At 48.7% G+C, this 25074-nt stretch overlaps 1 protein-coding gene across 4 annotated transcripts in view; it reads right to left on the reverse strand.

Moving 5' to 3' along the window:
* Positions 1-1396: 1396 nt before the first annotated feature.
* The window catches only part of GARNL3 (GTPase activating Rap/RanGAP domain like 3), a 146914-nt gene continuing 123236 nt past the window's right edge, over positions 1397-25074 (reverse strand). For all 4 annotated transcript variants that reach the window (XM_084799369.1, XM_084799371.1, XM_084799370.1 and 1 more), the window contains 11 exons: positions 22952-23050; positions 22522-22638; positions 20534-20715; positions 18468-18626; positions 17440-17506; positions 12963-13070; positions 11057-11175; positions 7729-7867; positions 5254-5469; positions 4209-4335; positions 1397-2008 (listed from right to left, as the gene is read on the reverse strand). In XM_084799369.1, the coding sequence (XP_084655495.1) occupies positions 1834-2008; positions 4209-4335; positions 5254-5469; positions 7729-7867; positions 11057-11175; positions 12963-13070; positions 17440-17506; positions 18468-18626; positions 20534-20715; positions 22522-22638; positions 22952-23050 (1508 nt within the window). In that variant the 3' untranslated portion in view covers positions 1397-1833. The remainder of the gene's footprint in view (positions 2009-4208; positions 4336-5253; positions 5470-7728; positions 7868-11056; positions 11176-12962; positions 13071-17439; positions 17507-18467; positions 18627-20533; positions 20716-22521; positions 22639-22951; positions 23051-25074) is intronic.

Genomic DNA, 25074 nt, shown 5'->3' on the forward strand with positions numbered 1-25074 from the left:
GTGGTGCATGTCTGTAATCTCAGCACTGGGGAGGTGTTCACGAGTGTTCCCCGGGGCTCACTGGCCTTCCCGCCTAGCTTAACTTTGAGCCCTGCCAGATCCTAGTGAGGGACCCTGTCTCAAGAAACAAAGTACATGGCCCATGAGGAACAAACCTGAGGCTGACCTCCAGCCTCCCCATGTAAACCCACTTACATGCCCACAAGTCCCCACCTTGAGAAAGGCCAGAACAAACCTAATCAAACTGCTGCCGGGGCTGAGATGTAGCGAAGTTGCCTGTACAGCTAAAGAGGAGCCAGGCACTGTCAGTCCCTGTATCATGTGTGACTGTGGAACAGAAGGGGCAAGGGAGGAGGTCCTCCTGATGGCCGGCAAGGAGGAAGGAGCAGCGCGCTCACCTCTGACACATGCCGTGACATCAGAGCTCCTGGGAGCTGCTTCCTCATGGCCAGGCGATGGGGCCATGTGGGCACCAGAAGGAATCAGCTGCTGAACCAAAGGTGACCTGTGACCTCTGGGCCAGGGCTGCTATCTCTCTATTTCATTTATGTCTGGCTCAGTCTATACTATTTACTACTCACTTTTTAGGAGTGCTGGGGTGGACATTTTAAAAATCAGATTTTGCAGAGGACCTGGGCTGGGTTCTTAGTACCCACTTTGGGCAGCTCCCAACTGCCTATAACTCCAGCTCCAGGGGGCTCTGATGTCCACTTTTGGTGTCTGTAGGCAACTACATTCATGTGCACATACACACAGAGACACACGCATACACACAACAATCTGCATAACACTAGTAAAATGAATTTGTGTGTTATACATACATTTATGTTTGTGCGCTGTGTGTGTGCCTTGTGCCCTTAGAGATCTGGAGAGGACATTGGACCGTCTGGAACTGTATTTACAAATGGTTGTGAGACACCGTGTGGGTGCTGGGAATCAAACCAGGGTCCTCTGTGAGAGCAAGCGCTTTTAACCACTGAGGCCTTTCTCCGTCTCTCCATCTCTTTATCTCAACATTCTGAGGTGTGGGTAAGAGGAGGGATAATTGCTGGGTCGGATGAAAGGCCAAGGCAGGTGCTTGGGATACAGCCCAGCAACGCAGCCTGCTTGCCTGGCGCGCAAGGCCTTGGCATCCATACCCAACCATGTAAAACAAAACAAAGAAGGCGGACCCACTCAAGGGAGGGACTCTGAAGCCTCTCAGTGACAAGGGCGCAATGTTCCCTGGCAACAGGACCTCACACTGACAAGATGGATGCAACCTAAGACTTTGAGCTTTGCCTTGTTATTGTTTGAAACCGAAGGAGGAGGAAGCAGAAGGCTTCAGGCATTGTTCCTGGGCGCCGGGCAGGAGCGCAGGGGGCCCCACCCCAGTGAATACAGGCAGCAACGGGGCCAAGGTGCAGAAAGAAAACTTATTTATAATAAAATTAAAAAGCAGCATCTTTTCTTCATAAAAGAAACATAGTATGTGTCATAAGTCAAAATTTACGAAAAAAATAATTTCCATCTAAATCTATAAAATATAAGAGAAGGGTTGCAGAGGATAAGAATGAACAGTTTTGATTTATTCAAAGTTTTGATCTAAAACTTCAGTGAAATCTACCACCTTTATTACAAGGGGACTGGCGGTTTTTGAACGGAAAGAAACAAGGGTCAAGAAAGATGGCACTGGACACTGGAGAGTGACCCAACCTGGCTGAGGGAGCAGGAGGTTTGGTCCGATACACCGCTGCCTGGCTGAAGGCGCATTTTGTTGAGACAGGACGTTTGGAGTTGCTTAGACAGTAGAGACCTGCGTAAGAAAACTGAGGATGGCCACCGACACACAGCCTACTTCAAATCAATGATGTCTTCCTCTGAGCAGGCCATGAGCTGGAAGGGGCTGCTGCCTGAGCCCGGGCTGCCTTCTTTGTCCACCACGGGGTCCTGCTCAGAGCTTGTCGAGTGGTTACGGCCCTCAGGATTGGCTTCAGAAGCAGGGCTTTCCAAAACTCCTGATGGGATCCTGGAAGAGAGAAGCCATTGTCAAAGGGTCTGGGGCAATCCACGGAACACGGCACCGTGGCTTGTTGCCTTCTGTTCTCTACCATGGGGTGAAGGGAGGAAGCTGAGGAGGTGCAGGGTGTCACTTCTGAGTTTCTGATTCCACAGATGCCACCCCCCTCCCCCGCCTCTGGAGCCCCTGGCCCTACTCCACCCGCTGGCCCTCCTGCTGCCTCCCTCACACTCTGTCCCAGTGTCTCTGGCTGCAGGCTGCGTGCTGTCTGAGGCAGTTTCCGCACTCTCATCCTTTATTCCAAGCTAGCCCTGTGCTGCTTCCTCTATTCTTCAAAGTGGACCTTCTACCTGGCATCTTATCATTGAGTGTTATTAAGTTTATTTATTTTTATTTTATGCATATGGATGCTTTGTCGGCATGTATGTCTGTACACAGCGCTCATTCCTGTGCCCACAGAGGCCAGAAGAGGGTGTCGGATCCTCTAGAACTGGAGGTGATTGTGAGCTACCGTGGGGTGCTGGGTCCTCTGGAAGATCAAACAGTGAATGCTCTCAATTCCTGAGCTATCTTTCCAGCCCCTTAATAATATTATTGCCAGACAGGGTCAGGCTGGCCTTGACCTTACAGGATTCCCCTGTGTTTACTTCCCAGGTGCTAGCATTCCAGGCCTGAGCCATCATGCCCAGTCACTCACAGTGGGGTCTGCTGTATTTGTTTGTTTAAGGCTCTTTATTTTTATTTTTGATATTTTGAGGCAGGGTCTTACTTTGTAGCTCTGGTTGGTCTAATACTCATTAGACCAGGCTGCACTTGAGCTTGAAGAGATCTGCCTTTGTCCTCTCAAGTGCCACATGCCCAGCCTGGCTGACTTGTAAAAAAATTATTTAATGTTTATTTTATGTAAAAAAAAGTCTACGTACCATCTGAGTGCCTGGTGCCCACACAGGCCAGAAGTAGGCACTGCGTCCCCTGAAGCTGGATTTACACACGGTTGTGACTCCATGTGAGTGCTGGGCCTCTCGGCCTCTGTGAGAGCAGCCAGTGCCCTCAGCCACAGCCATCTCCAGCTCCCTTGCTGCCTTTTAAGTTTTATAGCAGACCTGTGGGTGGCTGAGTCAAGAGTGCGACACAGACAGGGCTCCCATTACTCCCCAGGAGGTGCGCATGCACTGCTGGGGGCACAGCGTGCTGTGAGGCAACAAGCGTGTATTCACGTGTTCTCAACTCTGTTCAGAAGACTCTTCCTGCTCACAGTGCCGCAAAGTCCCTGACTCTCAACTCTTTTTTTTTTTTTTTGGTTTTTCGAGACAGGGTCTCTCTGTGTAGCCTTGGCCATCCTGGACTCACTTTGTAGACCAGGCTGGCCTCGAACTCACAGCGATCCGCCTACCTCTGCCTCCCGAGTGCTGGGATTAAAGGCGTGAGCCACCACACCTGGCTGACTCTCAACTCTTACTAAGCAATCTTTTTTTTTTTTTCCCATCTGACTAGTGAGCCAAGAACAGTCTCTTAGGAGAGAGAGCAGTGGGAGTGTGTGCATTGGTGTGGGGAGACGACAGGCGAGAGGAATGTGCATGCGCGTGTGTCTGTATGACGATGGTCAAAATACATCACATACATGTTAAGGTTTCTTTCTAGGGCTGGGTGTGGTGGTGTATGTCTTTAATCCCAGCATTAGGGAAATAGGCAGGTGGGTCTCTGTGAATCTGAGGCCAGCCTGGTCTACATAGTGAGTTTTAGGTTAGCCAGGGCCAAATAGTGAAACTAAAAAAAAAAAAGTTTCTCTGTTGTTTCTTTCTCATGTATGTTTACATGTGTGTAGGTCAGGCAAGGCTCTAGCTGAGTGTCGCTAATATATATATATTCTGTTTTTTCGAGACAGAGTTTCTCTGTGTAGCCTTGACTATCCTGGACTTTTTTTGTAGACCAGGCTAGCCTTGAACTCACAGCAATCTGCCTGCCTCTGCCTCCCAAGTACTGGGATTAAAGGCATGTGCCACCACTGCCCGGCCTTCTTAATATATTTTAGGGAACATTTGCTTGATTGCTGGTGACAGTGTCCTCTTGTCTCAATCCCATCAGCTGTCTTCTCTGGGCCCTTCAGAGTGGGGCTGGGTGCTGAGCCTGCAGGGTTCCAGGCTCCTGGACCTCCCAGGCATGCTGGAATCACTAGGCCACCATTGGAGCAGGGGCTGCCTCTTTTTACCTGTCATTGCTAGCTGACCTCACAGTCTCTGGCCTGGGGCTTCCTTGACTTTCTTCTAACCGTTTCCGGGGTTTTGATTTGGCCCTTGGTGGTCCTTCTGATCTGGGTCCACTGTCATCAGAGAGACCTGCATTGCAGAAGAGAATCACAGGCCAGTGGGTCGTTACCATAAGGGACAGAAAATGCCCTTTCCCTCCTCCCCCAAGACAGGGTTTCTCTGTGTAGCCTTGACTATCCTGGACTCGATTTGTAAACCAGGCTGTCCTTGAATTCACAGTGATCTGCCTGCCTCTGCCTCCCGAGTGCTGGGATTAAAGGCGTGTGCTACCACTGTCTGGCTGAAAAATGCCTTTTTTATTTACAAAATTTAAAAGTTCTTAGGGAATTATACACAGGCATATGATATGTTTTGGTCAGATCCATCCCACTTCCCTCCTGTTTTCCTGCCCTGTTTGTTTGTTTGTTTGTTTATTTTCAAGACAGGGTTTCTCTGTGTAGCCTTGGCTGTCCTGGACTCACTTTGTAGACCAGGCTGGCCTCGAACTCACAGAGATCTGCCTCCCTCTGCCTCCCTCGTGCTGTGATTACAGGCATGCGCCACCACGCCTGGAGCCCTATAGTGTTCTTATTAACAGGGCTTGGCAGTTTTCTGTCCTATCCAAGAGAAGCCACCACCATCCCTGGTGGGAAATGCTCCAATATTCTCCAGGGATGGGGTAATATGAGTGATGGAATCTCTTCTGAAAGGGGGGTCCCTTTAAATTGTTATTACATTTATTTGTGTTGTGTGATGTGGGTGCTTGTATGTCACGGTGTGCTGTGCGTGTGTGTGGAGATGAGAGAACAACCTGAGGACATCAATTCTCTCCTTCAACCCCGTGTGTCCTGGAGCTGGAACTCAGGTTGTCAAGCTTGAGGCGAGTGCTGGTACCCGCTGCGCCATCTCACTGGCCCCAAGTTTCCTTTTTAACCTCAGGTTTCCAAAGATGAAAGCCCACTCGTCTATTTACAAGCTGTGGGGACAAACCCTGGCAGCTGTCATTACCTAGCAGTTCCCTGCGGGTCCTGCTTGCTATTTCTTTAATTTCCATGCGAGATAGGGACAAGGAATGAGTGACAGGAATGGCAGCGATGCCAAGGCCGATGGAGGTGGGTGGGGTGATGACCTTGGAGACTAAGGGCGATTTCAGAGGTCGCTCGATGCTTCTGCCCACAAGGTTTCTAAGTGGAATCTTGTACAGATTTTTAGACTGAATTTCACCTGAAACACAATTTGAAAAAGACCAGAATTTTAGGCTTATTTACAATGGAACAATTTCTTCTTTAAAACTTTTAAATTACATTTATTGAGTGTGTGTGTGTGTGTGTACATACATACGTATGTGTGTGTGTATGTGTGTGTGCCTGCGCATGTGCATATGTGGAGATCAGCAGACAATTTGCAGGACTCATTTCTCTCCTATCTGTGGGACACAGGGACTCAACTCAGGTCATCAGGGCCTGATGGCAAGTGCTTTTACCCTCTGACCCTCTTAATGACCTGAAAACAACTTCTTATTCCTTAGTATAATTAGCATGAAGAAGCTTCCTTTTGAGTGAATTTTTTGTTTTTCTGTTTGTTTCCAAAACCAGGTTTTTTTTGTGTGTGTAACAGAGGCCTGGCTGTCCTGGACTCGCTTTGTAGACCAGGCTGGCCCCGAACTCAAAGAGATGCATCTGTCCTGCCTCCCAAGTGCTCGTATTAAAGGCGTGCGCCACCGCACTCACCTCTTTGGAGTGAATTTGATAAAATATACTTGCTGCCAGATATGCTTGCACAGAAAACGAGATGAGACAAGGAGAGCAAGGAACTCCCTGGGCGTTACCCTACCAATGCACGCTAAAGATGACTGAAGGGGCAAGAAGCGACAAGAGATGCTGGCTCCTAGCCTCACAGGAGTCTGGCAAAGGCCTCTGAACATAAGCCAAACCAGAGCGACACACTGAGGCCTCAAGGCTGCACATTTAGCTGTAAAACTCAGCAGCACTGCCACCCCCACCCCAGGAAAAACATGTGACGCTGCAAGCTGGATGCCCTCTGGCTTTATTTTCCTTTTCCCTACTGAAGCAATGTTTTATGTAATGGGATTTCTTCTGTTTTACATGGTGTGTGTGTGTGTGTGTGTGTGTGTGTGTGTGTGTGCGCGCGCGCGCGCGCAGGCCAGAGGTCTACATCAGGTGCCTCCAACTTACTTTTTGAGACAGGGCCTCTTACAGAATCTGGCACTTGCTAACTGGCTAATCAGTGCACCCAGGGGTCCTCTTGACCTCGGCACTGCACTTGTGGGTGCACACCGCTATGCCTGGCCTTTTCCATGGGTGCTTGGGATCTGAACTCAGGTCCTCATAGCCAGCACACTTTGCTGAACAAGCTGTCTCCTCAGACACATTTGTCTCGTTCTCTCCTCCTCCTGGTTCTTTTTTGTAATTAAAAAAAAAACTTATTTATTTGTTGTATATGAGTGATTTGTCTGCAGAATAGGGCATTAGATCACAGAGCCACAATGTGGGTGTTGGGAGTTGAACTCATGACCTCTGGAAAGGAGGCAGCACTCTCAATCAGTGAGCCATCTCTCCAGCCCCTATTTTGTAATTTTAATTAATTAATTAATTTGAGCTGGTGTTTCTCTAGGTAGCCCTGGCTGTCCTAGAACTCAGTATAGAGACCAGGCTGGCCTTGCATTCAAAGTGATCCACCTGCCTTTGCCTCCAAGGTGCTTGGATTAAAGGCATGCACCAACATGTCTTCTGGCATTATTATTATTATTATTATTATTATTATTATTATTATTATTATTATTATTTATTTTGTTTTTGTTTTTTGAGACAGGGTTTCTGTGTGTAGCCTTGACTGTCCGGGACTCACTTTGGAGACCAGGCTGGCCTCAAACTCAGAGATCCATCTGCCTCTGCCTCCCAAGTGCTGGGATTAATGGTGTGCGCCACCACACCCAGCCTATTAACACTATTATTATAATATAATGTTTCTTAAAAATTTTGCCAATTCAGAGAACAAAGTTTATTACTGGTTTATTTTTAAGACAGGTCTCTCTCACCCAGTCCAGGCTGGTCCTGAATGTGGGATCCTCTGTCTCACTCAACCTCACAAGTGTTAGGAGCATAGCCAAGCTAGTTTTTGTTTTTTTCTTTTTAAACTGGCTTTAGATAGCGACACCTTCGACAACTCTTTCTTTGATTCTGTTTTTGGGTTTTTTGTTTGTTTGTTTGTTTTGTATTTTTGGAGACAGTGTCTCCCTACATAGTCCTGACTGTCCTGGAATTCACTCTGCAGACCAGACTGGCCTGGAACTCACAGACATCCACCTGCCTCTACCTCCTGAGTGCTAGGATTAAGGTAGTGTGGTATATGCTGAGGCTGAAGAGTAACTTCTTTAGCAGCGATATGTCCAGCTCTGACAATACCCCAAGGCCACCAGACTCTGCAGCATCTGTTAATAGGACAGTAACAGCTGGAATTCACCTTCCCCCAGGGAAGAAGGAAACAGTGGAGTGTCCCGGGACGGCGGCGTCTGAGGAGACGTGTGGGCGCTGGCTCCCTTTGAGCTGCCTCCAGATGAGCCCTCATGCACAGCCGTGGCTGCTGTGAAGTATATATCTGACTAGAGAGAAAGAGCAAGTGTTACTAGCTGCCTTATCTCCCAGGCTCTGCACACACCCACACCACTGCCAAGGCCCTGACTGGGTCCCAGGCTTGGACAGGGCCTCCCGACCTCCTCAGCATGCAGTGCAGACCTCGGTCTGATCCAGCTAGAATTTCCCCGAGGATTTGTTTTCCTTGTCTCTGCACTTGCCACACATCTTCAAACCCAACCCGACCCAACACACACACTTCCCACAGGAGTCTCAGAACTGGGACAGACCTCAGGGATTCAGTCAGGCCCATTCTGCAGGGGGATGGATGTTTGCCTCACAGGGTCCGCAGGTACACCAGCATGTCTGGATGTGCTGATTTTGGCAACCACAGCAGTGGGACATTATATGTGTTTCTGAAAGCCGACTCTCAAAAATTTTGTAAGTCAGATCTTAAACACTGCTACCAATAAAAATGAAAAGCTATAAAATTAGCTTTGTGTGTGTGGTGTTTATCCCCATATGTGAGTAATATGCTTGACTGTGTGCCTGCATGGAGGAAAGAGAAGTCAGGTGTCCTGCTCCATCTCTTTCCGCCTGACTTCCTTAGGACAGGGTCTCTCACTGAACCTGGAGCTAGCTGGTGGCCAGTAGGCCTAAGAAATCCCCCTGTCTCTGTCCCTTACAGCACTGGGGTTTCAGGCTTGCATGTGACCACATGCAGAATTTTACATGGGTGCTTGGGATTTGAACTCAGGTCCTCATTCTTGCTCTGAAAGCACTTTGACCTGTTGGGCCCTCTCCCCAGGCCTTATGGCACAAACTAAAATATGTTAGAGACAAAGATCCTCAACATCAGAACTCAACCATTCTTAATTATTTGGCTACATTTACTGTTATTTGGGAACTCCTGTGTGGTTTTTCCTGACTCTGGTGTTAGCCATACCCAATGGATGGATGCTATGACCACAGACACTGGTGAGTGGTACCAGTGAGAACTTGGATAAAGTGTGTTGAGTCTAGGGCTGCAGCTGGAGTAAATTCTGGTTTAAAAGGTATGATTTGACCAGCTGGGCATGGTGGCACACACCTGTAATCCCAGCACTCAGGGAAGCAGAGGCAGGTGGCTCACTGTGAGTTCGAGGACAGCCTGGTTTATAAAGTGAGTCCAGGGCAGCCAAGGCTACACAAATTAACCCCGCCTCCAGAAACCAAAAACCATAGACAAACCAAAAATGACAAAAAAAGAAGCATGATTTTTTTCTGGTGAGAAATATTTTTAAAACATCATTTAAATTTATGTGTCTGTGTGCACCATGCACATACAGGAGCCCAAGGAGGTCAGAAGGACTGGATCCCATGGAACTGACATTGTGAGCCACCACACGGGTGCTGGGAACTGACCCTGGGTCCTCTGCAAGAACATCCAGGGATCCTAACCACTGGCCTGTCTCTCCAGCCCAGAAAGTTCAGCAGTAGATTACATATTTAAAATTTCTGAGTCAAATGAGTCAATGTCTTTTGTTTTGTTTTGTTTGTTTTCTTCACGACAGGGTTTCTCTGTGTAGCTTTGGCTGTCCTGATCTCACTTTGTAGACCAGGTTGGCCTCAAACTCACAGAGATCCACCTGCCTCTGCCTCTTGAGTGCTGGAGTTACGGGTGTGTGCCTGGCTCCTGAGTCAAAGTCTTTGTTTCCCAGGCTAGCTTTGACCTCACCACATAGTTTGTACTGGCCTCAAACCCAACAGCAATTCTCCACATAGCCTTTCAGGTGCTGGACTTGCAGATGCGAGCAGCACATCTGGCTTCATGACTGATGTCTTGTCATAAGCCCACGGGGACAATACTGGGTAGACTGAGGTAGGACTCCACCTTAAACTCAGGGTGGAGCTGAACCTGTAGCTTGGTGTGGATACAAGGGCTCAGCAAAAATAAAAAAGGTTTTTTTTTTTTTTTAGAATAAGTGGTACTGGGTTTTATGAAGATGAGCATATTTTACTGTTATCTATAACTAAGACTGTGTATGCTACATCAGTAAACAGTCATCAAACACACATGCACACGTTTTAAACATGACACATTTTGGGAGCTCTGGTGTGCACACTGAGGTTGCCACTTGGGAGGACAGCCCAGGCCCTGTGCTCACAGCCAAGGCAGCAGGGCAGCAGAGGAGCAGCTGCTTCCAACCAGCATGATTAAGAGCAGGATTGAGGGGCCTGGAGAGATGGCTCAGTGGTTAAGAGCACTTCCTGCTCTTCCAAAGGACCAGGGTTCAATTCTCAGCACCCACATGGCAGCTCACAACTGTCTGTAACTCCAAGATCTGACACCCTTCACACCAACACACATAAATTAAAATTAAATAAAGTATTTAAAAAAAAGATCCCCCTTTAAAAAAGATCAGGATTGAGAAGGGGCTATAGGGAAGGAGACAAGGGCACTATCCTAGACTGGAGGAGTGAGAGGGCCCTTGTGCGGTTGACTCATGTTGAGGGCACTAGACAGAGACACGCTGGGAGGTCATCTTTTCCAGTGGCCTTCAGATTTGCTCCTCCTCTGAGTTAGAGGATGTGAGTTAGTGGGGGGGGGGGGAACTCAAATAGAAACTACACTGTCAGCAAGCATGGAGGAGGGTGCAGGGTAAAGGCACTGGCCGCCAAGCCCGACAACTAGAATTGCAATCTGAGACCCATATAGTAAAAGGAAGGAGCTGCTTGTCCTCTGATTTTGACATGTGTGTTGTGGTGCACGGGCACATACACATGCAGTCACAGACAGACAGACAGACAGACAGACAGACAGACAGACAGACAGACAGACACACACACACACACACACACACACCATAACTAAAAATTAAGGGAAGAAGGTACACAGTTGAGTGTTCCCCAGCTGCCACTAGGACCAATGGCTCTTTCCCCAAAGCAGGGAGCATTTTGCGGAGCTGGTCCTGTCCCACCTTTTGTATGGCTCCCAGGGACTGACCTGTGGCATCAGGTGTGCACAGCGGATGCTTTACATGCCATCTCACCAGCCCTGAGAGAGCATTTGGGAAGCTCATGGAGGGCGCCTGTGAGAACCCCAGTGGACATTCTTGTCTGCTCCCACCTCTCTCCTGCCATCTTGACACAGAGCAGCTGCCCTGAAGTGATAAGCCACGAGTTTTGTTCCCTTGACACCTCAGGGTGCTAAGGCCATACAATTGCACTCCACTCACCCTGGAGGCCACGAGCTGCAGCTGCGGCACAACTGCCGTGTGGACTAGGTTTCCATTCACCACCAGGCGGATCTCCATGGAGTCGGTGGTGAAGGCCAGGAGGTACGGGAAGGCGCAGACTGCAAGGGAACAGGCGGGCTTGTAGGCTAGGCGGCTTTGCTTGCTCCGGCATCCTCACCGCCCTAGAAACGTCCATGCTTCACACGGGTGGCCTGCCTCTCAGGTGTCATGGCTATGGCCCTGTCTGAAGCCCCGTTACTTGGTTTTCTGGTGGCTCAGTTGCCCAGTCTTGTGGGACTTTGCCTGTAGTCGCCATGTGGCGGCCTGCTTGGGGATCTTTCCTTTACTCTTCCAACCCAGCTCTGACCATGGCTCTCCAGCACTGCCATCCCTTCCCTGCACCCCTCCAGCCTCGTGGTACAGGCAGTAGCTGTGTCCTTCAAAGCATCCCTGCACTTGGATGCTTTGTTTTTGTCCCAGGCGGCACCGCTCCTCACAGGGTTGTTACGACAAGCTGACTTCCCGCACCACAGCTACTTCTCCGTTGTACCTGTGTCTTTTGACTGGCCCTTCATGCCTCACTGCCCACCCTGGCCTTCTCCCTCTGTGCTTTGCATAGTGACCTGTTGGGTCTGAGTCCTTGGTGACTCATTCTGATGTGCTATGCCTCTGGTCCTCATCTCTCCAGTGTTTGGCTCAAAGCCCAGAGGTCAGTTTCCATTCCATCTTTTGGACTACGTACCTCATCTGTCATCGAAGCCTCACCATGTGCCTTCCTCACTCTCTGCTGTGGGCCTTCTAGCAGAGAGGGGTTGTTTGTTTGTTTTTAGACAAGCTGTCTTGAGTTTGCTGGTGTCCCTGAGCATCTAATGAACCTTTTATCTTCATTACCCAAGTGCCGGGGTTATAGGCCTGTGCTACCACAGCCCATATCGCAGGAAGAAAAAACAGTCCTAATGGGGGCACTCTTGACTTTGGGGTGACTCTCTAACATCTATTGTGGCTCCATAAACACAACCTTCACTACTCATATCCTGATTTTAATTTTAAAGTTTTTATTCCTGTTATTTGTAGCATTGGGAAAAGAATTCAGGGTTTTGTGGATGCCAGGCAAGCACTGTACCATGAAGCCATATCAACATCCAGGAACTTGACTTGATTTTTTCTTTTGTGTGCGTGTGTGTATGCGTGTGTGTATGTGTATGCGTGTGTATGTATGTATGTGTGTGTGTGTGTGTGTGTGTGTGTTTTGTTTTTTGAGACAGGGTTTCTCTGTGTAGCCCTGGCTGTCCTGGAACTCAGAGACCCATCTTCCTCTGTTTTCTGAGTGCTGGGATCAAAGGTGTATGACACCACCCACCTTGATTTTGCTTTTTAAAACTACATTTTCATGTGTATGTGGTGGTTGGTTGGGGTGCATATGTGGTGGTCACAGGACAGCTTGCAGGAGTCAGTTTTCTTCCTTTACCATGTGGGTCAGGTCATCAGGCTTTCAGCATCTGTGCCAGCTGAGCCATCTTGCCAGGCCCACTCTGGCATCTTAGTGGCAGGTGTTTTGCCAGCCCCTGAGGTTCTGGACGCTCAGGTTTCAAGGCAGGTAAGAACTGATCTCTGTGTTTCTCCCCGAGCCAGTCAGTGCGCTGGCTGGAGACCTGGCTTTTGGATTTTAGAAAAGGCTGCCAGGTACTGACAAGTTACATTTAATTGCTCTCAAATGTCATGTGCCTAGGAACTGAGAAGAGCCAGGGGGGCACATGAGTCTAAAACGGGAGCATAAAAACGATCTAACAGCAGAGGACTTGAAGAACGGCCATGCCCCAAAATGTGCGGTAGTTTGGAAGGGAGACCAAGCCCTGCAGGGGGAATCGGCCGGGGGCCACAGGACCACGATGAAGGTTTTTCTTACCAATTGCATATGGAGCCTGGTTCCAACAGAACTGGAAATCCGATGCCGAGGGTTGAAGCAAAAAAGAGCCACCGTTAAAGGGGCAAACCTTTTTATAGATGCAACTGTCTGCAATGGAAATGAGAGCAACTGGTTTTGTTAGAGACAGCACCTAGCTCCCTGCAGCCAGAGACACGGCGAGCAGGCCACGAGGCCGGCATCCTCCTCCCCCTGGTTCCTTGCTCCCAGGCTGGACTTGACTTTGCAGCAATGCTCCTGCCTCAGCCTCCCAAGTGCTGGGATGACAAGTCACCACACCAGGCTCTCCCGAGTTCATTACAAATGGCCAGATGCTGAGGGTTGTGAGGCAGTCAGCAAGAATAATATTGTCACCATGTATGCTAACAGCTGCCACCTGGAGGAAACGTACTGCCCGCCAAGCATGGGCCTTTAAGAAGACTGTCCATTTAATCTGTCTGACTTCAGAAAGTAGATGCTGTTATCCTGTAAGCTCACTTGGAAGATAAGCTTGAGGCTGGGAGAGTGAGGTGGTCTGCCCTGAGTCTCCCAGCTCTACAGGGATGGGGGGTTTGAATGAAGCTGGGCCAGGCTGCAGAGCTCGTGAGCTTCCTACCTGCGCCATGTCATCATGCCAGAGAAAGATCCAGAATGGGCAGCCCATGGGTGGAGGAAGCCTTTCTACAAGGCATGTCACTCTTTTAAGATTAATTTATTTATTATATAGTATTCTGCCTGCATGTACCCTTGCACACCAGAAGAGGGCACCAGATCTCATTACAGATGGTTGTGAGCCACCATGTGGTTGCTGGGAATTCATCTCAGGACCTCTTGAAGGGCAAGCAGCTAGTGCTCTTAACCTCTGAGCCATCTCTCCAGGCCAAGGCAGGTTACAAGCATGGGGGGAGTTGCATATGCCCTCTGTAATGGTGATTCTTGGTTGTCAACTTGGCAACATCTGCAATGTAGTCAAAAGACTAAATCTTTTAAAACTAAAACCCAAAAGGCTGGGCACACCTGTGAGGGACTTTTGCTTACTATTTGAAGTGGAAAGAGCCACTGCTTATCCAGATCTGTGCAGTGGGAGGGCACACCTTTAATCCGGATCAGTGAGGTGGGAAGATTCACCTCTAACCTGGGCCACGCCTTCTGCTGTTAGCATATATAAGGAACTGGAAGAAGGAAGCGCTCTCTCTGCCTGCTTGCTCACCCTCACTAGCAAGTCCATCCCTTCACTGGCATTAAAGTCTGTTTCTTCAGGATTCCAGAGTCTACTGAAGACCAGCTGACACATCCAGTCTCATGGACTGAACAACTACTGGGCTCTTGGACCTTCCATTCATGGGTAGCCATTGATGGAATACAGCCTGTAAGTCATTCTAATAAATTCTCTTTATACATAATATATGATATATATATTTTTATAATATATCATATACACATGTATAATATATGAGAGAGAGAGAGAGAGTCATTCTCTAGCCCTGACTAGTACAGCCTCCTAACATGTTACTAGAGACCTTGGCCCATGTGTGTATGCCCCTTGCTGAACCTTGGCAACATTAAGGCCAGTTTAATTCTGCTACCCAGTCCTAGTGTATTCTGACATCTGAACATTGGGCTCAGACCTTCACAAAGTAAGAAAGTCTTTGTGGAAACAAAGTCCCCGTTCATTATGTAAGCTGTTGTACCTACCACACACTTTTCTTTTAAAATAATGGTAACAACTATCATTGTTGTAGATATGACTTGAGACAGCATCTTGACATGTAGCCCAGGCTTGCCTGGGACTTGCAACCCTCTTGATGCATTCTGTTGAGTGCTGGTATCTTAAAGTTAGCTTACTTAAATATGTATTTGTTTGGTTGGTTTGTGTGTATGAAGGTTTTGTCTGCATGTTGTTTATGCACCACATGTGTACCTGGTGCCCATGGGGGCCAGAAGTGACATCAGATCCCTTGAAACTACAGTTACAGATGGTTGTGAGGCACTGTACGGCTGTTGGAAACTGAACTCAGGTCCTCTACAAGAGCAGTCAGTGTTCTAACCACTGAGCCATCTCTCCAGCCTATTTTTAGTTTTTGTTTAGTTTTGTTTCTCATGGGGTGGGGAGGGCCAGTTCTTTCCTTATAGGTTTTTAAAATTAATTAATTACTTTCAAGACAGGGTTTCTCTGTGTAACAGCTCTAGCTGTCCTGGAACTTGCTCTGTAGATCAGGCTGCCTCGAACTCATAGAGATCTGCCTGCCTCTGCTTGCCAAGTGCTGGGATTAAAGGTGTGTACGTACCACCACCGCCTGGCATAGATTTTTTTTTTTGTTTTTGTTTTTTGTTTTTTTGAGAGACAGGGTTTCTCTGTGTAGCCTTGGCTGTCCTGACCTCACTTTGTAGACCAGGCTGGCCTCTAAGTCACAGAGGTCCACCTGCCTCTGTCTCCCAAGTGCTGGGATTAAAGATGTGCGCCACCACTGTCCGGCTAGGCATAGATTTTTAAAATAAAGCCACAGGATTGAATTCTAAATATTCATTGTCTTGAGGAATGCTTAAGCTAAAACTTGTGGATGCATGCTCCTTTGGGGTGACTCAGGGACGGCGAGCTGCTGTCCTGCCTTCTCTGGAATAGTCCCTATTAAAGTCTTGACTTTTGAAGATGATACTTACCAGACAAATTTCTGTGTTGATAACTGGGTTTTCCATTTAATTATCAATTACTTAGCACAGTATCTGAGCTATCACCAGAATTGCTACTCTAGAGACTGATTATTATTATTTTTTAGTTAAACCATACCCAGGAAATGGTCTTATTTCCATTTGCTTAAAAAAAAAAAAAGATGTAAGGCCGGGCAATAGCAGCACACGCCTTTAATCCCAGCACTCAGGAGGCAGAGGCAAGTGGATCTCTGTGAGTTCAAGGCCAGCCTGCCTGGTCTACAAAGTGAGTCCAGGACAGTCAAGACTACACAGAGAAACCTTGTCTCAAAACAAAACAAAACAAAACAAAACAAAACAAAACAAAACATGTAGCCATTGTATGTATTTGAGTGTTTTGCCTGCATGCATGTATGTGCACCACATGCACACCTGGTGCCAACCAAGTCAGAAGAGGGCATCAGATCCCCTGGAACTGGGAGTCAGAGATGGCGGTGAATTGCCATGTGGGTGCTGGAAACTGAACCCGGGTTCTCTGCAAGAGGGACAAGTATTTTTAATCGTGAGCTTTCTCCCCCCATTTGCCCTTGAAATGCTGGAAGTCGGTATCTGATACATTTGCTCTGGCCAAAGCCCACTGGACCCAAACTAACCTAACCGAGCTACACAGGCCCCCTTTAGGCTGATTTCATTAACAACAGAGAAATGTAAAAAGTTACAGTTTACAAGCTAGGGATTCCGGCTCACACCTTTAATTCCAGCTATTTGGAGGCAAAGGCAGGAAGATCTCTCTGAGTTCAAGGCCAACCTAGTCGACATAGAGAGTTCCAGGTTAGCCAGGGGCATACAGTGAGCCTCTGTTAAAAGAAAAGTTATAGTTTGTGTAGCCCTAATCCAAAAGAATCTGAAATATACATTTGATGCAGTATCTGAAACTTTGTAAGTGCTGACATATGGAAAATACCAAACCTGATCTTATCTGATGGTCAGAGCCAAAATTCAGACACTCTGGCTGGGCACTGTGGTGTGAGTATCTAATCTCAGTACTTGGAAGGCAGAGGCAGGCAGAGCTCTGTGGGTTCGAGGCCAGCCTGGTGTACAGAGTGAGCTCCAGGGTAGCCAGAACTATCTGAGACCTCATCTCATAACAAAAAAATAACAATTAAAATATGAGTAAAAAATTAACCACTCTAAAAATAACAACACAAACTCACGAAATTACTTTCTGGTCTTAAGAAAGTGTACATAAAATATAAATAAAACTTGTGCTCAGGAACTGTCCCAGAGTTTAAAAGATACAAAGTCTGAAGCACTCTGGGCCTGAGCACTTCAGATGAGGGACATTTTATCTTCTGCAGTAGTAGATGATAAAGTCTGGTACTGAGGTCAAGAGGGTCAGATGCAAACCTTGGCCCTGATGCGGAGTAGCACATAGCCCTGACGAAGGCAGTTTGTTCACCTCTGCAAGCCTCCTTTGCCTTAGCTCTCCATGCAGGAAGCAACAGAGCCTGCTGCGGGCCACTGGACGTGAAAATTTGAATGACATGGGGGTTACCTGGTACACAATAAGGCCTGCTAGCTGGATGCCACTGTCCTCACCCCACACCCTGGAAGCAGGCGCATGGTAGCAGCTCTGGCAAGCATGGCTCTGGGAGGCCTGGGCTGCAGCGAGTGGTACAGTCAGGAATGCAGAGTTTAGATGCTCCCTGGTGTGATGGTTTTTCTCAGCAAAGGATTATCAAGTCAGTCGGAGGGAGAAAGGAGATCCCATCCCACCACGCCCAAAATAGGCTGTTTCTGTGCACAAAGAACAGACAGCTCCCCGACTTACAGTTGTAGCACAAGAGCAGGCCGGCATCTCCATCTTCATACACGTCAATGGCCGCCACAAAATTGACCTGCAATGACAACGGGTAGTGGACGGTGCCTGAGGTGGGGGCACTCGGAAAAACTTCCTTAAGCTACGAGTGTCTAGCTGTGGCCCTCAGCCCTCAGAAATCAGCATCATGCCTATATGTTCCTAAGTGCTGGGTAAAGAGCGTTTACCCATAATGCTCACCTTCACAGGGGTTGTCGTGTGTGTCACTCACAGGAACTCTAGAGAGGACAGCACTGTGCCTATCTTACATGAGGTGGAAGGAAGTCTCTGAGGCCGAAGCCCTCAGCTGTGGAGAGCCACAGACCCAACCCAGCCTCCTCCTGATATATAAATTCGGTTAAAGGTTCTCTGCCTCTAATGCCCAGTACGTCTCCATTTTTATCTGTCTTTTTTTTTTTTTTAAAAAGATTTATTTATTACGTATACAGTGCACATTAGATCACATTATAGATGGCTGTGAGCCACCATGTGGTTGCTGGGAATTGAACTCAGGACCTCTGGAAGAGCAGTCAGTGCTCTTAACCGCTGAGCCATCTCTCCAGCCCATTTTTATCTGTCTTTCCCTAAAGACAGCATAAAACAGTAGAGTAGGTCTGGGACACAGCTGGGCCTAGGCTGTCACTGCCTGCCTGGGTTGTACCCATTCCTTGTCCCTCTGGAGTCCATAAACTCCGCCCTTGGAAGGCGGCTTCATGTGCCCCAGCCTAAGGGGGACATCATATGATACAGATGCATGGCACGTCAGTTAGAATTATTTTGAGGCGGGATCTCATGGCTTCAAACTACTCTGTAGCCGAGGTTAACCTTGAACTCGGGATCCTCCTGCCTCAGCCTCGCAAATTCAAGAACTGTAGGAATGAACCCCCCCACCCGACTAGAGGATGTAAATTTAAAGAAGCCATACCACAGTTTCTAAAACTACAAGACACAACCCCTTGCTTTCTCTTCTGACTGACCCGTTCCTATGACTGTCAGCTCACCTTGCTGGCCTCCACATGGTGCAGCCTAAAGGCTTCTCCTGTGCTCTCATTTACCACATCGAACTGATGGCGGTACGCCACACAGATGAGGTTGTCACTCTCTTCTGTTGGCCCATCCACTAAGGTCATCACTGCTGGGGAGTCACACAGACACATTTCCTGTGCAGGCGAGGAAGAGTGGGGCACAGTTAGGGCACAGCGCCCATCTTCAGATAGTCTCTGCCTGCCTGTCTCTTCTTCCAGAAGAGTCCAGCCTGTCTGGCCACAGCAGAGCCTTTGCTTTGCAGATGGCGGGACCCCTTCCTGTAATCTCCCCTCAGGTCTCAGACCTCGGCTGCAGGAAGGGGCGGAGGCCAGGAAAGAATTTCACAATCTGACTTCACTGTTGAGTTGGCTTTCACCTCCATGCTCTGTCTTGTGACGTATTAACTAATAATTGCTGACCGCCTGGCTGAGAGCTTCGCGCGCGTGCACCTTGCAGTGTTTTCACTGACTCCTTGCAGCAACCCTGGGACGTGGGTATGGCGTCACTTTATGGAGGAGGAAACTGTGGCTCCTCATGTCAGGTCCTTGCTTATGGTCATGTTTACATGTGGTAAAGCTATGATTTGAACTCCGTGAACTGGACTTCAGAGCTCATACTCCCACACTGCTCTACACAGATCTTTATCACAGTGGTAATTAGCCTTGAGAGGGCAGACACCCAATCAGAACAAGATTTTAACCTGCTTTAATATAACTGTCCAAGTGTTCTCTCCCCCAAACGGCTACAGAAACCTATCTGCACAATTCAGGAGGCCTTGAGCGAAAACACCTCAGTTTGCCTGCTGCAACAACAGTTGGTTCTAGTGGCCAACGTTGGGCATGCTCTACAGTTTGATGAGCTGTAGCTGTTTTTGTTTTTGTTTTTTTGAGACATGGTCTCACTATGTAGCTCTGGCTATCCTGGAACAGACAGATTGTCTGGAACTTGCCATGTGGACCAGGCTGGCCTCAAATTCACAGAGACCTGCCTGGTTCTCTCCCTAGTGCTGAGATTAAAGGGTCACCCCCACCCCACGCCGCCCCGCCCTTAAGGAGAGGTGGGATGACGGGGAAGGGAAGTTTCCGGAGGCCTCAGTCTTGAGGCTAACCTCAACCCATCAGCTCGTGCTGCAGACACAGGCTGGCGGACAGCTTTGCCCTAGGCCTCTTTCTGCTTCTCCAGCTACCAAGACCACTGCAGCATGCTTGGATCCTGTTCTGGCTCTTAGCAGGTCTCCTGATTGGCACTCCTGGCCACCAGTGTCACTCTATTGTTTTAAAACACTCTGCCTCTGTATATTGAACTTTCCAGTAGTTTCTCCTACCTTCCTGTGAGCCAGAGGCAAAGTCCTTGCCACGGCTTCCGGGCCGCAGGCAATCTGCTCTCAGATCTCCTGAACTGGCCACTTTGTCTCCTCAGCACCAGCCACTCATGGGTGACTGTGCCTTCAGGAGGCTTCAGGGGCCTTGGCTCTCCTCAGCCGTCCTCCCATTCCTGCTTCATTTGAGTGTCTGTTCATAGGTGGAGGCCTGGTCCTCCTCACTCTAGCCTTTACCCACTGCCCTTTGTTTGTACCTATCTTTTAATTGTTGGTTTTTTGTTTTTTTTTTTTAGTCAGGGAGGTTGAGTTTTGAGACAGGATTTCTCTGTGTAACAGCCTTGGCTGTCCTGGAACTTGCTCTGTAGACTGTAGACTAGGCTGGCCTCGAACTCACAGAGATCCGCCTGCCTCTGTCTTTGAGGACTAGGATTAAAGGCATATGCCACCATGTGCAGCCTCAGTGTCTGTATCAGGTATTTCTTGTTCAACTAGAAGCTCTGTGGGAAGAGAGACTCTGCAGGGTCACTGCTGTGTGCACATGCCCAGGACTCGTCCAGGTTACTGTGCCTGAGCACACGGCACGGCTTAGATGTCTGGGCAAGCGAGGGCACGGGAGGCTGGGCCCACAGGGGCTGCTGAGCAGTGGGACAGGCTTGGGACCAGAGAGGGAGTCAGGTGAACACCGGGCCAGGAGAGCAGCAAGCTGGACGGCAAACCTACCCTGATGTACTGGAATTCCTCAACAGGAGACTCCGACAGGGGAGACAGGACTGAGGGGGCCCCTGGCACCCCACTTGGCTTGTTGTGTTGCTTCCTTGTGATGAGAAGCAGCTTGTTTCGAATCGCAACCACAATCCTCAGTTCTCTGCTGTGGTGAGTGTTAATAGCATACAGGTGGCATCCTGGGGAGAGGAAGTGTGACATTCAACACGAGCAGGGAGGGCTGGAGGACCCCAGGCTGGGGACCTTGGGAACGGTTCCTAAGAATCCTTGAAATAAAGCATAACTCAGGGACAGACTGTGTTTTGGACACCAGGTGTGGTGCTCAATTTGAAACGCTTCTTTCCTGCTCATGTGTTTGGACACTTGGTCCCCGGCTTGGTGTCCCCGTTTTGGAAGGTTGCAGAACCTTAAGGAGATGGAGCCTCATTGGAGGAAGTGAGTCGCTAGGGGGTTGGTCTTGCAGCCTAGCCCCACTACCACTTCCTGTTTGCACTCTGCTTCTTGACTGCAGATGGAACTGCAGATGGGCAGTGTTGTTGCATGCTCCTGTGCCACGACGGGCCACGTCCCTTCTTAAGCTGTAAGCAAGGTTAGGTGTTCCTCCCCTTAAGTTGCTTCTTGTCTGATATTTGGTCACAGCAAGGAGAAAAATAACAAATACAGCAGGCAAGATGACATGAAAACAAGGTTAGCCAAGGCAAGCCCCCTCTATTCTACAGCATGTGGACTTGGCTTTATTTACTTGTATTTGTGTTAGATTTATTTATGTGTGTGGTGGTTTGAATGAGAACGGCCCTCATGGCTCATATATCTGAGTGCTTGGTCACCAGCTGGTGGCACTGTTTGGGAAGGATTAGGAGGCGTGGCCTCGCTGGAGGAGGTGTGTCACTGGGTCTTGAGGTTTCCAAAGGCCACCCCATCTCTCCGCCTCATGGTGGTTGTCTCAAGAGATGAGCTGTGAGCTACTGCTCTAGTGCCATGCCTGCCTGCCTGCTGCCATGTTGGTTACTGACTCACCCTCTGAAACTGTAAGCCTGCAATAAATTCTTTCTTCTATAGTCGACTTGGTCATGGTATCTGAGCATAGCAATAGAAAAGTAACTAGCAATAGAAAAGTAACTAAGACAGTGTGTGTAAGTGTTTGGCCTGCATGTATATACATGCACCGTGTGTGTGTGTGTGTGTGTGTGTGTGTGTGTGTGTGTGTGTCTGATGCCTGAGGAAGTCAGAAGGGGAGCTACAGGCAGTTATGAACTGCCATGTAGATGCCAGGAATCGAACCTGGGTCCTCTGCAAGAGCAACAACTGCCTTGATCCCTCTGTGCCATCGCTCCAGTCCCAGGGCTTGCCTTTGTATCTACTGCACAACAGGAACTGAAGTAGAGGCTGACCAGAACTCCAAGAACCAAAGTCCCAAAGTGTCTTTTGTTACAGAGTAGTTAAGAGGGCCGAACTCACCCGAGGGCTGAAACTCCTTATCCTCAACCTGCTTTCCTATTTTTCTAGCTCCTCAGGGAAGCTGAGATTCCATCTAGGCAGTTCTGGGACTCCCCCAGGGCAAGTGTGCTCCCCCTGGCCTGTACCCCCATTCTCATGCTCTTTTCTTTTTCTTTTTCTTTTTGTTTTTTGAGAGAGGGTCTCTCTGTGTAGCCCTGGCTGTCCTGGACTCACTTTGTAGACCAGGCTGGCCTCGAACTCACAGCGATCCGCCTACCTCTGCTCCCAAGTGCTGGGATTAAAGGCGTGCGCCACCACCGCCCGGCTCTCATGCTCTTTTCACCGCAAAGGAGGCACCGTTTCTTTGGCTCCCTACTGTTCATTTGTAATTTTCAGTAGCCTGAACATTTTAACAGAAATAACTTTTTCTTCTCTTGTGACAGTGTCTCAAATCCGCTATGTGGCCAGAGGTGGCTTATGCAGTGCTGGGGATAGAATGTTCCAGGCAAGCACTCCAAACGCCGAGTTACTTACTCCCCAGCCCTCACCTTTGGTTTTCTCCAGCTTGTTTTCTCGGCAGTCAGATCTGCTCCTTCCAGCCTGCCTGCCATCAAGGCCTTTCTGCACCGCACTTAGCCGGAAGACAAATAGGCGGGCATCTTTCCCTGGTGATGGTGAGAAGGCAGAGGGGATTACACAGAGACATCGGATGGCCTGTGAAGAATCCCAGGGCAGACGTGCAAACCAGGGCAGGGAGGTGTGCCAGGATGCAAGCAACTGTATCCCATAGTGCATGTCCTCGACATAATCATGGGAGGCTCAAACTCTCCCTCCCTCCACTATCCCACCAAAGGACCACAGCACTGACACCAGGAAAAGGAACAGTGACACGACCTACACACCCAGTGACCCCGGGGGCAGCTCCGGTGGGCCACCCGCCCTCCTGCTCTTCCCCAGCAGCTGTCTAAGGGGCAGCACCTTTGTCTGCTCTGAGAACCAGAAGGTCCAGGGCCTCGAGCACGTGCATCTGCTTCACGGGCAGAGTTCTGTCGAACACAGGCACGGACGGGAGGTCGTCTGCAAGGGAAGCTGGGTTATTCTGCGGCACCAGCGGTGATGCACAGCTGGGGCTGGCCTGAGCCTCCCTAGTCAAGGACACGGTCGGCTTCTAGAGCTCCCATAGGGTCTCAGAAGGAGCTCAAGCACTGTCCCTCTGCCTGGGAGAAGTACTAATGTGCCCCACTCCATGGCATCCAGAACTCTCTATGGGGACAGGCATACTCACAGGGACATGAAAGAAAGCTACTTGTTGGTGTCACCAAAGAAAGAAAAGTCTCATCCCTAGATTTTGCATGTGCACCTGCAGGCCAGAAGAGGGCACCAGATCATATTACAGATGGTTATGAGCCACCATGTGGCTTCTGGAAATTGAACTCAGCACCTGTTAGAACAGACAGTATTCTAACCACTGAGCCATCTCTCCAGCCCCTCATCCCTAGATTTACTAGGGTTGTAGCAAAAGACTGAACACCACTGGTGGAAAAGAGTAACAATTTCTTTTATTGTTAATGTTGTAATAGAAGGTATCATATCTTGCATTATTTCATGCACTTCTCAAGAAAGTAAATTTAATATTTTTTTACATTTAAAGTAAATACAAACATATCCTATGCCTAGCATGCCCTCTGCATGTATCCATAGCAGTCTGCTTATGTGTTTTTTGCTTGTTTGTTTTGTTTTTCAAGACAAGGTTTCTCTGTGTAGCCGTGGCTGTCCTGGACTCACTTTGTAGACCAGGCTGGCCTGAAACTCAGAGATCTGCCTGCCTCTGTCTCCCAAGTGCTGGGATTAAAGGTGTGTGCCACCAAAGCCTGGTTTGCTTATATGTTTAAAATTTTTTAAAAATTATTTTTAATTATGCATAAGTGTGTGTGTGTGTGTGTGTGTGTGTGTGTGTGTGTGTGTGTGTGTGTGTGTGTGCTCGTGCATGTATGAAAGTACAGCTGTCCTTGGAGGCCAGAGATTAAGATGCCCTACAGCTGGAGTTAAGGTGGTGGAAAGCTGAGCTACCTACATGGTGCTGGGAGCTGCACTCAGGACCTCTGGAAGAGCAGCAAGTGCTCCTAACCTCTGAGCCAACTCTCTAGTCCCCTGCTTATACATTTTTAATACTTTTTCAGATCACAATTTTAATTTTTTTTCGGTTTTTAGTTTTTTGAGACAAGGCTTCTCTGGGTAACAGCTCTGGCTGTCCTAGACTTCTCTAGACTTCTTTGTAGACCAGGCTGGCCTTGAACTCACAGAGATCCACCTGCCTTTCCTGAGTGCTGGGATTAAAGGCATGTGCCACCGTGCCTGCTGAAATATCTTTTTTTTTTTTTTTTTTGGTTTTTCGAGACAGGGTTTCTCTGTGTAGCCTTGGCTGTCCTAGACTCGCTTTGTGGTCCAGGCTGGCCTCGAACTCACAGTGATCCGCCTGCCTCTGCCTCCCGAGTGCTGGGATTAAAGGCGTGCGCCACCACGCCCGGCTAAAATATCTTTTTTAGAGTAAAAAACTGAGACATATCAGTTAAATTGTCTAAATAGCAGGAACAAATGACACTAAAGGAAAACACCCAGTAAGAGTTCAGGTGAGTGAACCTCTCAAGACATGGCAATTACGGACAGAATTTGACTTTGAGGTTACTGGGAACTTGCAAGGTCTACGCTGCTTCTAGAGGACGGCATGTTATGTTAGCTGAGAGAATCATTATTCCTATTCTTCTGTACAAGGAAAAGACTGAGAGCACGAGGGATGGTGTGGACATTTCAGGCCGAAGTGGCTAGCTTATTCTTCATCTGCACTTACTCGTCAAGGCTTTGCAGTGGGCCTGGGTTGGTCTGTTTAGAATTTAGGTGCAATGGGTGTGGGGCTCAGGCCTCTTCTAGAGAAAGGAACGGAGCTGGGAGGCGATCCCTCTCTGGATGACTCCCAGCAGGGCAGGGCCTCTGTCGTCAGGGTCAATAACACCCTCAGTGGAGAGTGGCTCAGCTCCAGTAGGCCTGGGAGGCTCTGTCCCTGTCCCCTTAGTCACAGAGCTTGCTTCTGGTCCTCTAGTGCG

This window comes from Acomys minous (genome assembly GCF_964271855.1).
Source record: "Acomys minous genome assembly, chromosome: 10".
NCBI classification, from domain to species: Eukaryota; Metazoa; Chordata; class Mammalia; order Rodentia; family Muridae; genus Acomys; species Acomys minous.